Genomic DNA, 14,821 nt, shown 5'->3' on the forward strand with positions numbered 1-14,821 from the left:
GGCCGCTGTGAGATACAGGAAGCTGGACTAGATGGGCCTATGGCCTGATTCAGTGGGGCTGTTCTTATGTTCTTATGACCCAGTCCTTTGTCCACTTGGAAGGTCACTCCCTAGGTCTAGTAAGACCTGATGACATTCCTAATATATGGATTCACCCTACTTAGGCACCTTAACTTGGAGGGGTGGGGCATAGTTAATCTGTTCTGAATGCAGAAACTCCTGGGTTCAATTCAGTGATGTCACTGGGGGATGTGGGCTGCACTGGGTGATGTGCTGGGGTGTGTGATGAGCATTAGTGGCCAAAATTGCTAAAATTGCAGTTCTTAGGAATGATACCATCCTGTTAGAAATAATACCATTCGATGAGTAATTTACAGCTGAATGCAATAAAAAAACTGAAGTGAAATATCTCAATTCTATGAAAAGTTAGGGCCACCACTCAGGTCTGTGCCCCACACACTACATGGGAGGAGATGCATCATGGGGGTGACACACTGGCCTCCTGCACAGGTGACACAAACCCTAGTGATGCCACTGCCCTGAAGGCCTAGATGACTTTTAAAGTGGGTTGGACAGACGGATGGTGGATGGGAAGGCTGGACGGAGGCTGCCTGGCTCTGATTGGTCTGTGGAACTCCTTGCTACAGGAGGTGGTGTTGATGGCACCTGATGTCTTTCAAAGGGGGTTGGTCAGACGGGGTGCTGGACACAGGGCAGGGCTGGCTGTCTGACTGGTGGACTCTCTCTCCCTCTGTGCCCTTGGATCTCAGGGTCTGGGTGGGGCTTTCGTGGTGTTGCACATATTCTGTGGGCAGGTGGGCCTTCTCGTGGCCCTCCTCCTCCTGCAGTGGTGAAGCACCCCACCTGGGTCTCCCTGTGCGGCTGGAGCCCAGCCTAGGTGCCATCTTTTCAGGGACTGGAAGAATCCAACAGGCTGCAAAGGCATGAAGAGTGCAGAGCCCCTGCTGAACGTGCCCTGCTGAACTGCTACAGGCAGGGATGCTGCCCTGGAGGCTGGTCCACTTGCACCAGCAGGCACAGGTCAGACCAGTCCTGCTTGGGGGGCAGGGGGGGAGAGAAAGGGGGATCTCTTGGCTCCCTCCCTCCAGGTGGCTCCTCTTCCAGCAGGAGAAGAATCATCCAGCCGGAGGGGGTCAGGAAGGGGAGATGGGTCTAGGTGGGGATGATGCAGCAGCAGCAGCAGCACCCTGGAGGTGAGGGACAAAGGAGTGTCTCCCCCTCCTGCCTGCCTGCAATGAAGGGCTGAACCAGGGGCTGGACAGGTGTAGGTGAGCCCCCCCCACCTGACGTCACAAGTGCAGTCCACCTGGAGGCTGCAAAGAGCCTGGGCAGGTGGAGCGCAGGTGGAGGGGCTGGAGCTGTGCAACAGTGACATCAGCGAATCCCATGACACCACAGCAGAGATAAGGGGCAGCCCGGAGCATCCCTCCCTCCATTCCTCTCCCCATACATCCCTCTAGCCATCCATTCCCTATCCATCCATCCATCCCCTAGCCCTCCCCCCCACCCAGGATGTGGAAGGAGAAGGAGCAGCAGTGGAGGTAAATAGGCAGAGATGAGCATTCCCCACCAACCTGCTGCCTGAGGTGATTGTTTCAGTCACTGGCCTCATAGATGGGCCAGCCTTGCCCCAGGGAAGGAGCAGACTATAGCCAGCCTTCTATCATTTTAAATCATGTTTATATTGTGATGCATGAAAACAAGTATCTTAGTAGTCACAGCATTAAGACATCCACAGTTAAACTGTAGAATAAATAACAACTGATCAATAACAGCCACTGTAGCAAAATCAATGCCAGGCATAACATGATCATTTCCCCCTTCTGGATGTTTGCAGGCAGACAGAGCCACCTCTGCATTGGCATCCTACAGGGATGGCACCAGACCACTTTGGGCACTTGCTTTATGGGCCTAGTGGTCATGCATGTGCAGAGTTCCCTTCCTTTAACATTTAGCAATACACAATACAAAAATTACCACACTACTACAAATAGTCCATAAATGCTTTATGGACCTGGGAACTTTTATGCACTTCATGGACCTCAGGCTGCCAAGTCCAGAGGAAGAAAAGGGCGCCTGTTCCTTACACACAGAGCACTTTGGGAAGCCTCCCTTGTCCTGCAGTCAGCAGCGCCAGCTTGCTACCACCTGCCTGCGAGAACTTGTTCCAACTCCACACAGGCTCAGGAAGCTCGAGGTGGGGTTGAAGCACTGCAGCTTCTCCTGAAGTAATGAGGCAACAGAGTGTCTCCCCTATTCCAGGCCCCTGCATTGTTGACCCCTATGTGTCTTAAGACTGCAATCCTACCTGCACTTTCCTGGGAGTAAGCACCACTGAACACAATGAGATGTACTTCTGAATAGACCTGTGGAAAGCTTACACTGTGATATGTTTTGTGGCCCAGCTCCAAGGCATGGCTTTTAGGAAGCAGTAGTAGTGCACAGGATCGCAGGCAGGCATGGTTGGCCTCCACTGGGTCTCAAAGGCCAAGATGGCATGTGGGGAACCTCCCGCTCTTCTATTGAGTGATGACACTGCAGGATCTGCCAAGTTCTCCTCAAGAAGGACCGTGCTGTGCTCCTGCAGCTTGAAAAGAGGGGCCAGGTTGGTAAAAGACTTGCTTTTCACTGTTCCCAGAGCCCAATCCACATGCGCTGCACATAGAACTTTCCACATAGAGCACATAGAGATGCACATAGAGATGCACATAGAGCTTTCCACATGCGCTGCCTCCAACGCATTCTTGGCATCACCTGGCAGGACAAAGTTCCTAACAACACAGTCCTGGAACGTGCTGGAATCCCTAGCATGTATGCACTGCTGAAACAGAGACGCCTGCTTTGGCTCCATCATGTTGTGAGAATGGATGATGGCCGGATCCCAAAGGATCTCCTCTGTGGAGAACTCGTGCAAGGAAAGCGCCCTACAGGTAAACCACAGCTGCGATACAAGGACATCTGCAAGAGGGATCTGAAGGCCTTAGGAGTGGACCTCAACAGGTGGGAAACCCTGGCCTCTGAGCAGCCCACTTGGAGGCAGGCTGTGCAGCATGGCCTTTCCCAGTTTGAAGAGACACTTTGCCAACACTCTGAGGCTAAGAGGCAAAGAAGGAAGGCCCATAGCCAGGGAGACAGACCAGGGACAGACTGCACTTGCTCCTGGTGTGGAAGGGATTGCCACTTCCGGATTCGCCTTTTCAGCCACACTAGACGCTGTGCCAGAACCACCTTTCAGAGCGCGATACCATAGCCTTTCGAGACTGAAGGTTGCCAATACAATACAATAGAGCCCAATGCTATGCAGGTCTACTCAAAACTAAGTACCATTACAGTAAAATGGGGCTTAGACCCAGGAAAATGTGGATAGGATTGCAGCCTTAGGGCCCAGTGGAGAGTGTGCACTGCAAGTGGGTGGGGAGGCAGGTGAGGCACTGGAGTCCTTCAAAAAGCACCACTGTCCTGTGAGATGCCCAAGCACCCACAACCTACGTGCTCTGCAGCTGCGCTTTTTGAAGGGCTCCAGTGGGAGGCACTGCCTCACCTGCCTCCCCACCCACTGTATGTCCCTTGTGCACTGCATCCTGTGGTGGGAAGCAGTCATGGAGGCTCCTAAAGGGATGGGAACCTTTGTTCCCTTATCTTGGAACTGCACTGGTGCTGGAAAGTTTCATAGAATTGGACGCTTAAAGCCCAATCCTAACCATGTCTACTTAGAAGTCCTATTATAGTCAAGGGAATTTACTCTCAGGAAGGTGTGGATAGGATAGCAGCCACAGAGCCCACCCCTGTGCCTGTCTACTCAGAAGTAAGCTCCATTAAAGTCAATGGGGCTTACTCCCAGGAAAGTGTGGACAGGATTGCAGCCCCAGAGCCCAAGCCTACGCCTGTCTACTCAGAAGTAAGTCCCATTCTAGTCCATGGGGCTTACTCCCAGGAAACTGAGCACAGCTCCCTTCAGGCTCCCGGGGAAAGAGGCGCTGCCCGCAACACGCGGCGTTCTGGGCCAGGCGGGAGGTGCAAGGAAAGAAGGGGAGCCTCTGGCCCGTGAAGCTGAGGGGGCCCGGACTGGGCTGCGACCCTAGCCACACTTTCCTGGGAGTAAGTCCCATTGACCACAATAGCGCTTACTTCTGAGTAGACACGCACAGGCTTGTGCATGCCCTGGGTGAAGCGCCCCGCGGAGGGCCCGGCCAAGGCTACGCGGTCGCCCGAGGAGGGACCCTTGCCCGGGACGGGAGGAGGCGGAGCAGGGCCGGGCCAGCCCGCCTGCCCCTCCGCGCGCGAGGGGACGAGGCCGGTCCGCCGAGGCGCAGCCGCCCAGCAGAGGGGGCTGGCTGCGCCGAGACGCGCTTCTCCTCTCCGCTGCTCCTCCTGGCTGCGGCGCTGCGAAGGAGGGGAAAGGACGGGCACGGACAGGGGACGAGCTGCAGGCCGGGGCTGTGGGCGCCGGGCGGAGACAGGTAGCGTGGCCTCTGCCACCAGGAGGAGCGGGGCCCGGGCGGGCGGGCGCGCGGGCAGGCGGGGAGCAGCCACGTTCCGGCTCTGGCGCTGCAAGCGAAGGGAGGCTGGAGTCGGACGGAGGGCCCAGCCTGGGATCCCCGATCTAGCAGCCCCTGCATGCCAAGCCTATGCATGCCTACTCAGAAGTAAGTCGCATTGGAGTCAGTAGGGCTTACTCCCAAGTAAGTGTGCACAGGATTGCAGCCTCACAGCCCAATCCTATGCATGTCTACTCAGAAGTAAGCCCCAGGAAAGCATGCATAGGATTGCACTCAGACACGCATATCTACTCAGAAGTAAGTGCCATGTGTTTAATGGGGTTTCTTCCCAGGAAAGTGTGCATAGGATTGCAGCCTAAACCTGCTGACATCTTGCTCCTCACTTGGAAGTAAGTCCCATAGATTTCAGCGAGGTTTGCAAGGTTTAGGGGTTGCAACCTAAATCTGTTTCCCCCTCCCCCCAATCCTACAATTTATAGTTTGCCCTATACTGAAAGGCTTGGGGAATCCTATAGGTTTGGCCTTGGGAAGCAGTCCTATTGAACTTAATGGTGTTTGTTTCTGAGTTAGGATCCGTCAGACCTGCCACATCTTTGCACTTCTAAGCATACTTTATCCACTTGAGTCACTGGGACTTGCTTCCAATTATTCCAGTGGTTCTCAAACCTTTCTGGCCCGAGGCCATTGGCCACAGCTCCCTATTACAACACCTCACCTTAGTTACCTCCAAAATGGGGTGAAGGTGTTATAACTGGGATATGATGATGGGGGATGAATAGTGTTATACACTAGAAACAAAAAAAAAAAGCTGCCAGCACTCTGAGGCTGCAATCATAACCACACTTACCTGAGAGTAAGCCCCATTGAACAAAATAGGACTTACTTCTGAGTAGACCCGGTTAGGCTTGTGCCCCAGTTTGTTAGCAGCACACCTGGAGGGTTTTGGAAAGGGGGGAGGGAGAAGTGATGAATTTGCTGGGGGAGGGAAAGACTTTGTTTTGTGTGCATCTGCTAAATGCAAACTGAGACCCAGAGACTGTTTGGCTGCAATCCTCACCTCACTTTCCTGGGAGTAAGTCCCATTGAACACAATAGGACTTACTTCTGAGTAGACCTGGCTAGGATTGTGCCTTTTGTCTTATAATAGCAGCCAATACAGGAAGTACCCCCCCCCAAAAGGAGTTAGGAGGAAGAAGCAAGATGTCTGAAAAGGAATGGGTATTTTTTTTTTTTTAAAAAAAGCCACTCTTGATGGCTTTGTCTTCTTTTTTGAAGGGGGAGGAAAAAGAGAAAAGTGAGGATCCTTGGTTAAGCTGACACAGACCCCAGGCCTCTGTAGGTCTACTCAGAAGTAAGTCCCACTTGAGTCAATGGGGTTTACTCCCAGGAAAGTGTGGATAGGATTGCAGCCACACAGAGCAAGATTACAACTCATTCCCAAAGCAGATGGGGGCTGCTCACACACATACACCCCAACATGCAACTGCCACTCCTATTCCCCCCCAGGCAAGGCAGAGGAATGTAGGCTGGGGCATTTGGACACTCCCCCCACTAAAAGCAGGCTGTGCTCCCTCCTTCCCAAGCGGAGGAAAGTGCTGCACTGCCTGTACTTACTCTTCCCTGCCAGTTTGAAGCCTGCCAGGAGCTCGACCTGTGCTGATGTGATGAGGTGCCTCCGCTGCTGCCCAGTCAGCCTTCTCTCAGGCTTGGCAGGTTTGGCAGGGAGGCTCCCCCACCTTCCCCACCCCCAAGTTTCACATGCCCTCCCCACCTTGTTCACAGCTGCAGAAAAGCAGCAAGTTGGGAGACAGCACCTGCAGCTGAGCAGCTATGGCCATGTCTCTCCCAGAGATGCATCACAACACCTCTGGAGGTTAGCCACGCCTCCCTAGGGAGGCCCAATTGAGTACCTCAGAATTATTCTTTTTAGAATCAGGTTGCAGGCCTAAGCATCAGCAAGGCTTACTTCGCAGTCTTCTGTCTTTAATCAGAAAGCCACCTCATATGATCCTTGTGCTTATGGCAAAGTGTCTCCAGTCTGGGCTCACAAGAGACTTTTGGGTGGCTGAGGATGGTGGCATGTAGCTATAGAACTCCTATACATATATTCAGTGCAAGATAAGTGATTTCACTTACATTCAGGTGATTACAGCAGTCTTTAAGAGTGATGCCTATTTACCCATAATTTCTTAAACTCTTGCTCCCATGTTTCTTGATATTGGAATATTTCTGCAGTGTACTGTAACATGCCATTCAGATGTACAGGATGAGAAATGATTCTGAGAGATGAAAACAGTGGAAGGGATTATGGGACAACGACAGCACTCTTCTTTCTCTAGGACAGGGGTGCCCAAACCCTGGCCCTGGGACCACTTGTGGCCCTTAAGGCATCTCAATGCGGCTCTCAGGGAGCCTCCAGTCTCCAATGAGCCTCTGGCCCTCCGGAGATTTGTTGGAGCCCACACTGGCCTGACACAACTGCTCTCAGTGTGAGGGCGACTGTTTGACCTCTCGCGTGAGCTGTGGGATGAGGGCTCCCTCCACTGCTTGCTGTTTCATGTCTGTGATGCAGTAGCGGCAGCAAAGGAAAGGCCAGCCTTGCTTTGTGCGAGGTCTTTTATAGGCCTTGAGCTATTGCAAGACCTTCATTCATCCATCGGGTAGATGGGACTCATTAGCCTGGGAAGGCAGCTCATCTGAGAGAAGGAAAACTCTGATCCCAAACCTCCACTGCCTTGTGGCTACAGGCTTCAGGAGTCAACCTCGAGGCAAAATCTAGAGCCAGAGTCCCTGAGGCAGTTCATGGCTGAACACAGTCACGTTCTGGCAACTCCTGCGACGCCGCTGGAACCAACTGTATTGGCTTCTGCCTTTCCATTGGACCATTTCAGCGACGTGGGAGAGGGGGGATTTGCTGCATGGGAAACAGTCTATCCTCCATATCTACTTTACCCAGGCTTCGCGCACTGGAGAGGACACTGTTCCAGAACCACCATTCAGAGCGCGATACCATAGTCTTCTGAGACTGAAGGAATAGGACCATGGGGGGGGGTGCCCCCATAGACAGTACAGTGTGCCTTGTTAAGTGTTGAAAAGCTGATGGTGTGCCTTGACCATTTTAGTGCCTTGCCAGTGTGCAGCGAGATGAAAAAGGTTGAAAATCACTGCCTTAATGGTTAAGAACATAAGAACAGCCCCACTGGATCAGGCCATAGGCCCATCTAGTCCAGCTTCCTTTATTTCACAGTGGCCCACCAAATGCCCCAGGAGCACACCAGAGACATGCATCCTGGTGCCCTCCCTTGCACTGGCATTCTGACATAGCCCTTTTCTAAAATCAGGAGGTTGCACATACACATAATGGCTTGTAACCCATAATGGATTTTTCCTCCAGAAACTTGTCCAATCCCCTTTTAAAGGCATCCAGTCCAGATGCCGTCACCACATCCTGCGGTAAGGAGTTCCACAGAATGACCACACGCTGAGTAAAAAAATATTTTCTTTTGTCTGTCCTAACCCTCCCAACACTCAATTTTAGTGGATGTCCCCTGGTTCTGGTGTTATGTGAGAGTGTAAAGAGCATATCTCTATCTGCTTTATTCTTCCCATGCATAATTTTGTATATCTCAATCATGTCCCCCCTCAGGCATCTCTTTTCTAGGCTGAAGAGGCCCAAATGCCATAGCCTTTCCTCATAAGGAAGGTGCCCCAGCCCAGTAATCATCTTAGTTGCTCTCTTTTGCACCTTTTCCATTTCCACTATGTCTTTTTTGAGATGTGGCGACGAGAACTGGACACAATACTCCAGGTGTGACCTTACCATCGATTTGTACAACGGCATTATAATATTAGTTGTTTTGTTCTCAATACCTTTTCTAATGATCCCAAGCATAGAATTGGCCTTCTTTACTGCCGCCGCACATTGGGTCGGCACGTTCATCGACCTGTCCACCACCACCCCAAGATCTCTCTCCTGATCTGTCATAGAACCCATCAGCCTATATCTAAAGTTTTGATTTTTTGTCCCAATGTGCATGACTTTATACTTACTGACATTGAAACGCATCTGCCATTTTGCTACCCATTCTGCCAGTTTGGAGAGATCCTTCTGGAGCTCCTCACAATCACATCTGGTCTTCACCACTCAGAAAAGTTTGGTGTCATCTGCAAACTTTGCCACCTCACTGCTCACCCCTGTCTCCAGGTCATTTATGAAGAGGTTGAAGAGCACCAGTCCCAGGACAGATCCTTGGGGCACACCGCTTTTCACCTCTCTCCATTGTGAAAATTGCCCATTGACACCCACTCTCTGTTTGAACTGTGAGATGTATGTGTTGCGCGGATGCCATACTTGCATAACTTCATAAGTCATATCATAGGGCATGGTCCAGCCACAGTTAAGCACTTTTAAGTCCCACTGACTTCAGTAGAAGAAATAAAGGAGAACAGGAAATTTGAAAGTTCGTAACTAACTGGATTGTGCCTCTAGTTATGTTTCAAGTTGTAACCTAGCCCTGGGACATTCTTTTTGATATTCACAAATGTGCCTTGAATTCCTGCTTACTATTATCCCTGCCTAATGCTGGGATTATTTTTACTTTAGTAAGGATTGTGCAGATTTTAGTGGCTTGAAAAAACTTTTAAATGCCTAGGGTTAGGCCCGACAGTGTGTGCTTTTGGAGCTGGTTTAGCAAAGTGGCTAATAAATTGAGGTGTGATTTAGGGCATCCCCAGCTTGAATCTCATCTCTGCCATGAATTCTCTGGGTGCTCTTGGGCAAGCTCCCCACTCTAGCATCAGCTGCAAGATGGGGATAATAACTTACAGGATGGTTGTTAAATGAATAATGACTGGGTAATATACATGAAGTGTTTTGAACACTCACAAATTCTATACAAATGTTGAGTGTTCTCTTGTTGCAGGGTATGCTATGACGGGTTGCAGACTGCCTATTGGTGCATTTAGAAACCTAAATGTCTGGCTTGGACTCCTGGAGAAATCTCCTTATAAACTCTGCACACCTTGGAAGCGGTTTCTTTATTCTGCAAGCCACCAGCCAGTTGCCTCACTTACTCCCAGCCATCTCAGCCTTTCTCCCATAAAATATCGCATCTTGTTGATACCTTTGTCCACATGTCTGCCAAGGATTTCTATGCGACTCAAAAGTGACAAGAGCTCTCGGAAGAATGTGAAACAAACTGTGCAAGAAGAGGCTGAGGAGGAGGATGAAGAGAGAAGCGATTCAGAGGATGAGTTTGAAGATGATTCCACTGTAGTGAAGGATTACAAAGATCTTGAAAAAGTAGTACAGTCATTTCGGTTTGATGTGATCATGAAAGCTGGTCTAGATATTGCAAGAAAGTAAGTATAAAAGTTTTTTAAATGGGAGGCTGATAATGAGATTGCTGGGTGTAGTCAGTGGTTTCTATCTTATTTTTTATTCTCCTTTCAAAACAATTCAATTAGATATGAATAGGTTAGGTTCCTTATCCAGAAGATATAAAGAGACAAGAAAGTTATGATTTCTGTAGTTTAGTTATATCTGTCCATCAGTGTTATAAACTATTCTTTGGTATTTATTTTGATGAAACAAGTTTAAAAATCCCTGCAAAAATAGCCTGACTAGTTAAGGATTAAAAATAATAAATCAGGCATTAGGAAAATATACAGAACTGTTTGTACTAGCAGACACTGTTTTCAAAAACAGACAAGGCTAACTTGCATTTGTTTTCTGAATCATACTGGTCTCCAACCAAAAGCTTTGTGGGCCCTGTGCTGTCCACACAGACTCTTGCACAATAACCGCCCTCATGCACTTCACTGCTTGGTGTACTCCACATACATAGTAAGGAGGATCCTTTTTCTTGGGAGTAAATGAGGAAGTCTGTGTTCACATGAGAACTTCTTTATTCATTCATTCATTCCACCTTTATTGGCATAAAAGAACTTCTTTGTGCTCAAGGTGCATATTGGTGTTAATACTTCTAGAGAAAACTAAACAGCCTGAAGTTATTTTTTAAATTATCAGAAATATTGTCAACTGTTTGGGCATACTGTACATAAAAATGAGCAACCAAAACTATTAAACTTGTTTTTTTCACCATCATCGTAATCTTGATCTTATAGTTAGGTTTCATTGACATTGTGATCCTGAATAAATGAATAATTTCCAAGTGTGTTTCAAACCTCAGCTTTTTAAAAAAATGTATTATGATAGGACTTACTCTCCACTAAGTATGCATAGAATTGCAGTCTTATGAAATGAAACTTTAGTTTCCTTCCCACCCACCCCTTCACACAACAGAGGGATATTCTGTTCTTGTATCTACTTAAAGAGAGTACCAGTGAGTCTGCTATGCACAGAATACATCAGTAACACCCATCCAACTACATGTGTAGTTATACATTATACCCATTCATATGGTGGAAAGCATTTTATTGGCTGTTTGTGTTTTTACTTTTATTCAAGGGAAAAGTAGCAGTGGGTTTGTATATATAAAATAAATTAAGAATTCTTTTTGTTTCAAAGCAAAGTGGAAGATGCATTCTACAATGGTGAACTCAGGCTTAACGGAGAAAAGCTATGGAAGAAGAGCAGAGCGGTAAGCCTTTTCAGAAATGTATTTGAATCTTTAGCTAGCCAGAGCATGCATGGTTAGAGTTCTAAGATCTTAAGTGAACAAGTATTTGCCAATTTGGCTTGTTTCACAGCTGTCATATTTATCCTGATAGAATAGTAGCATTGCATAAGAAGCATGTCTGTTTGTGGGATCAGGACATGGATAGAGTTTTGGTATCTTCATTGTTGCTAAGCTACTAGAAAGATTTTGAAAGGTAGAGTGGTTCAGAACCATTCAAAGTATTGTACACTTTTAAGACTTGTTTTCGGCAGTATCTCTAACACTAACACCCTGTGTTACCTTGTGTGTATTATAATGAAGTGATATGAAAAATGGAAATTAAAAAAAATTAATTTCAGTTTTAGAAGAGTCTTGGTGGATTTCTAGTGGTCAAGATGATGGGGATGGACTACATTTTTCTCTGTGAATCTAAGACCTCTTCTTTCTTCTTCTCTCTGTCTCACTTCTTATGTGTTCATTCTCTTCTGCCTCTACTATCCATGGCCTTGCCAGTAAAAGGCAGGTGTGACTGCTGTGGGGAAGGAGAGGGAAATTCACTTGCATAGTAAACTAACCTTTTAGGTGCTACAGGACTTGTAATCATAAGTGCTGATGCTGGGTGTTGTAAAAGTGCTGTAAAGCACTTTTTGGCACTGCTTGAGTGCTAGAAGGAAGGCCTGCGTCATCCCGCAGGTGCTACATCCCGCCTGATGGGCAGGTAAGTGCAGTGGTGGCCGGTTGGGGGAGGGCAGAACAGAAGTGAGGAGGAGGTGTTTCAAGGTTGGAGAGGATGGGAAGGCAGGTGGTTCAAACCCTGAAGGTGGGCGATTAGGCATATCCTAACTGCCATTCTGGGCCTGAAAGCCCTATGGCTTCTCGGCATTTCTAGGCACATGGCAATAATGTCAGATGTCATTGCCAGACTTCCAGGAACACAGAGTTCCAAGCTGCATGGAGCTTGGCTTCAATGGAATTTGAGCTGTGCTGCTTAAAGGGAACAATGGAAGGAGGAGCAAAAATCAAATTGCCAAGGAAGTGCTTAAGAACATTTCCTGGGGGAAGTGAAGCTGATGATTGTATCCTTTTTTTCCCCCATCTATAGGTAAAAGTTGGTGACACACTAGATCTCATAATTGGAGAGGACAAAGAAACAGAGACTGCAGTAGTTATGAGAGTTGTCTTAAAGAAAGCATCAGAAAAGACTGACAATGATAAATACAAAGTCATATTGAGGCGCTGGAGAAACTTAAAAGTGCCCAAGCAGGATGTATTCAAGTGAACTAGGATTTGCATGTGTGAGAAATTTTACTGTGAGCAGCCATATTTGTTATACAATATATGAATTTTGGTTAAACAAAACTTGTGCACTTTTTTCCTTTTAATATGGGTTTGTTATGGCATGCTTCCTTCCTGACTGTATACACCACTTCTGTTCCTGTGACCGTCTGTTTGCTTTTTCCCTCTCACTATGAAGCAAAATATATAAGGAAGTAATTAAAAGGGAAGGCTAATCTTTATGTCTGATTTTGTGTAAATAACCCAACAGAGAAGTTCCAGAACTCATTTTAATTGAGATGGGCAGGAGAAGCTCTGGTTTTTCTTAAACCTTTGCGTGTTGTGATATCAGTAGTCAGTCGCTTCAGAGTGTTGGTCTCTTAAAAAGGTGCCTGGTGGATTGATTGGTAGATTTTCAGGGTTAGTAACCTTGCACTATGTTAGGGGTGGCTTCCAGTTTCTTTCTTTTTATTGTATGAAACACATTTGTGTCTGCAGGCCACTGTGTTCTCACTTTCAAAGCAAAGTTCTTTATTCATAAGACAGAGGGCTAAAAGTGCATTGGTGGGGTGCCTTATTGCTATTATTGAGTGATTCACCTCATGAATTGCACTGTGCCCAGATTCGCTTAGTACACTGGTTCTCAAACCTTGTACTGCTGCAGCCCACTTTGTCCTCCATGGTGGGTCTTGATGTGATACTTGCTATCACACTGTGAAGCATTACTGAGAGCCACCAGAAGCTGTTTCCAGGTTGCACCAGGCTTGTGACCCACTCCAGTGGCTTTCTTAGGCCCCAAAATGCCTTGCAGAAGTGACTCAGAAGTGAGTTATAGTTCATTTTCACTACTTCTGGGTTGCTTCTACAAGGCATTCTGGGGCCCAAGAAGGCCAATGACATGAGTTGCAGGCCCAGCATGATATGAAAGCGTTCTCTGGTGGCTTCTAGTAACGCTTTGTGGCACGACAGCTTCACAACTCACCACACATTGGGTTGTGACCCACAGTTTGAGAAATCCTGGCTTAGTAGCACATTGGTAAGTCATAGACATGTACAGCCCTCTTCACAGTCCTATGTTTGTTGCAGTAAGAATTATGGAGTCCTTGAAGTATGGGTTGCCTTATTCACTTCAACTAAGGAGTGTATATGCACATCCCTTACACACAAACACATATACACAGAGTAGAAATAGATGGCAGCTTATATGCACTGGAACTCCACATGAACAGTGGACCACAATGACATTCTGATCACTGTGTACACTTCTGTTGACTACAACACACATCTGTTTTGTGCTACTAAATGCAAATCTTCTCTTGCATGGTGCAGGCAACTCATTGTATCCCATGCACTAATTTGAATGTGTAGGTTAATAAAATAATTGTAGAATCCAGTTCACTATTCCAAAATGGGGTGGTCATCATCCTTCAGGCTCATGTGATATGATATACGGGAAAGCAAAATAAATGCTTCTAGTTTAAAGGTAAGTACATTCTGTCAATCCAAATTGTGGCTTCAAATGACGTTTGTTGCCATATAAAAATGAAATCCCTGTGTTAATACTAGGTTAATAAAGCCTAGCTAAAATATATGAAACAAGTGCAAATTGATTTTTTTGTCCTTAAAAGAATTGGTGATCATGAAGATTTAGATCTTTACAAAAAGCTTCTATTTTGAAAATTGCAGTTGATTCAGTGAAAGAACTAGATACCCCTTGATTTATTTCTTTATGTTCTCGGAAATTTGCATGTATATTGAAAAAATGTAAATGAAACTACTATTCCTATAGAACCAATATAATTGGGATAGATTAGAGCAGTGGTTCCCAAACTTTTTTGACTGGTGGCTCCCTTGACCTACTGGGTCATTGGATGCGGCTCCCCATTAGGGCTACAATCCTATGCGTTATATAAGGCAGCAGGTTTTTCATGAGAATTCTGCGACTCCTTGGAGCCACGGTTCAGTTTGGGAACCACTGGATTAAGGGAAAAGTCACTGAACACTCACTTTGACAACTGGTGATTACGGAGGGAGGCTACTGGGAGTGGGACAGTGAGACTGCTGGTGTTGATGCCTGAGGCAATTCTTTAGTCAGACATTGGATCTCACAATGTTTTGGAGAAGCACAATTACAGTGTATTTTGCATGGCTTTTTTTTCTTCCAATTTTTTTTTGTAATACTGCATAGCCAAGCACACATTTCTGCTCACTTTGGAGCTATGTTCAGTGTTTGGATTGTCTTAGTCTAAAATAGCCATAGCACACTCAATTAAATTGAGTACCTTTGTCAACCACTTAGCTGTTGGAGTGACATCAGCCTCCTCTTTGCTCTCCCATCTCTTCACATTTCTTCTCTTCAAGCTCAAACAAATCTTGTGGCAAAAGCTCTACTTTATAAGACTCTAA

At 47.1% G+C, this 14,821-nt stretch overlaps 1 protein-coding gene across 2 annotated transcripts; it reads left to right on the top strand.

The window, feature by feature from the left end:
- Window positions 1-4,372: 4,372 nt before the first annotated feature.
- Window positions 4,373-13,824, top strand: MTRES1 (mitochondrial transcription rescue factor 1). 2 transcript variants are annotated; one of them, XM_066613109.1, is made up of 4 exons: window positions 4,373-4,481; window positions 9,443-9,881; window positions 11,050-11,122; window positions 12,243-13,824. In XM_066613109.1, exons 2-4 carry the CDS (start codon window positions 9,451-9,453, stop codon window positions 12,417-12,419), a joined length of 681 nt encoding a protein of 226 aa, XP_066469206.1. In that variant the 5' UTR covers window positions 4,373-4,481; window positions 9,443-9,450; the 3' UTR covers window positions 12,420-13,824. The 2 variants fall into 2 exon arrangements, with proteins under 2 accessions (XP_066469206.1, XP_066469213.1); XM_066613116.1 differs by lacking the exon at window positions 4,373-4,481 and adding an exon at window positions 4,564-4,667.
- Window positions 13,825-14,821: the final 997 nt, after the last annotated feature.

This window comes from Tiliqua scincoides, chromosome 1, assembly GCF_035046505.1.
Source record: "Tiliqua scincoides isolate rTilSci1 chromosome 1, rTilSci1.hap2, whole genome shotgun sequence".
Lineage (NCBI taxonomy): Eukaryota > Metazoa > Chordata > Lepidosauria > Squamata > Scincidae > Tiliqua > Tiliqua scincoides.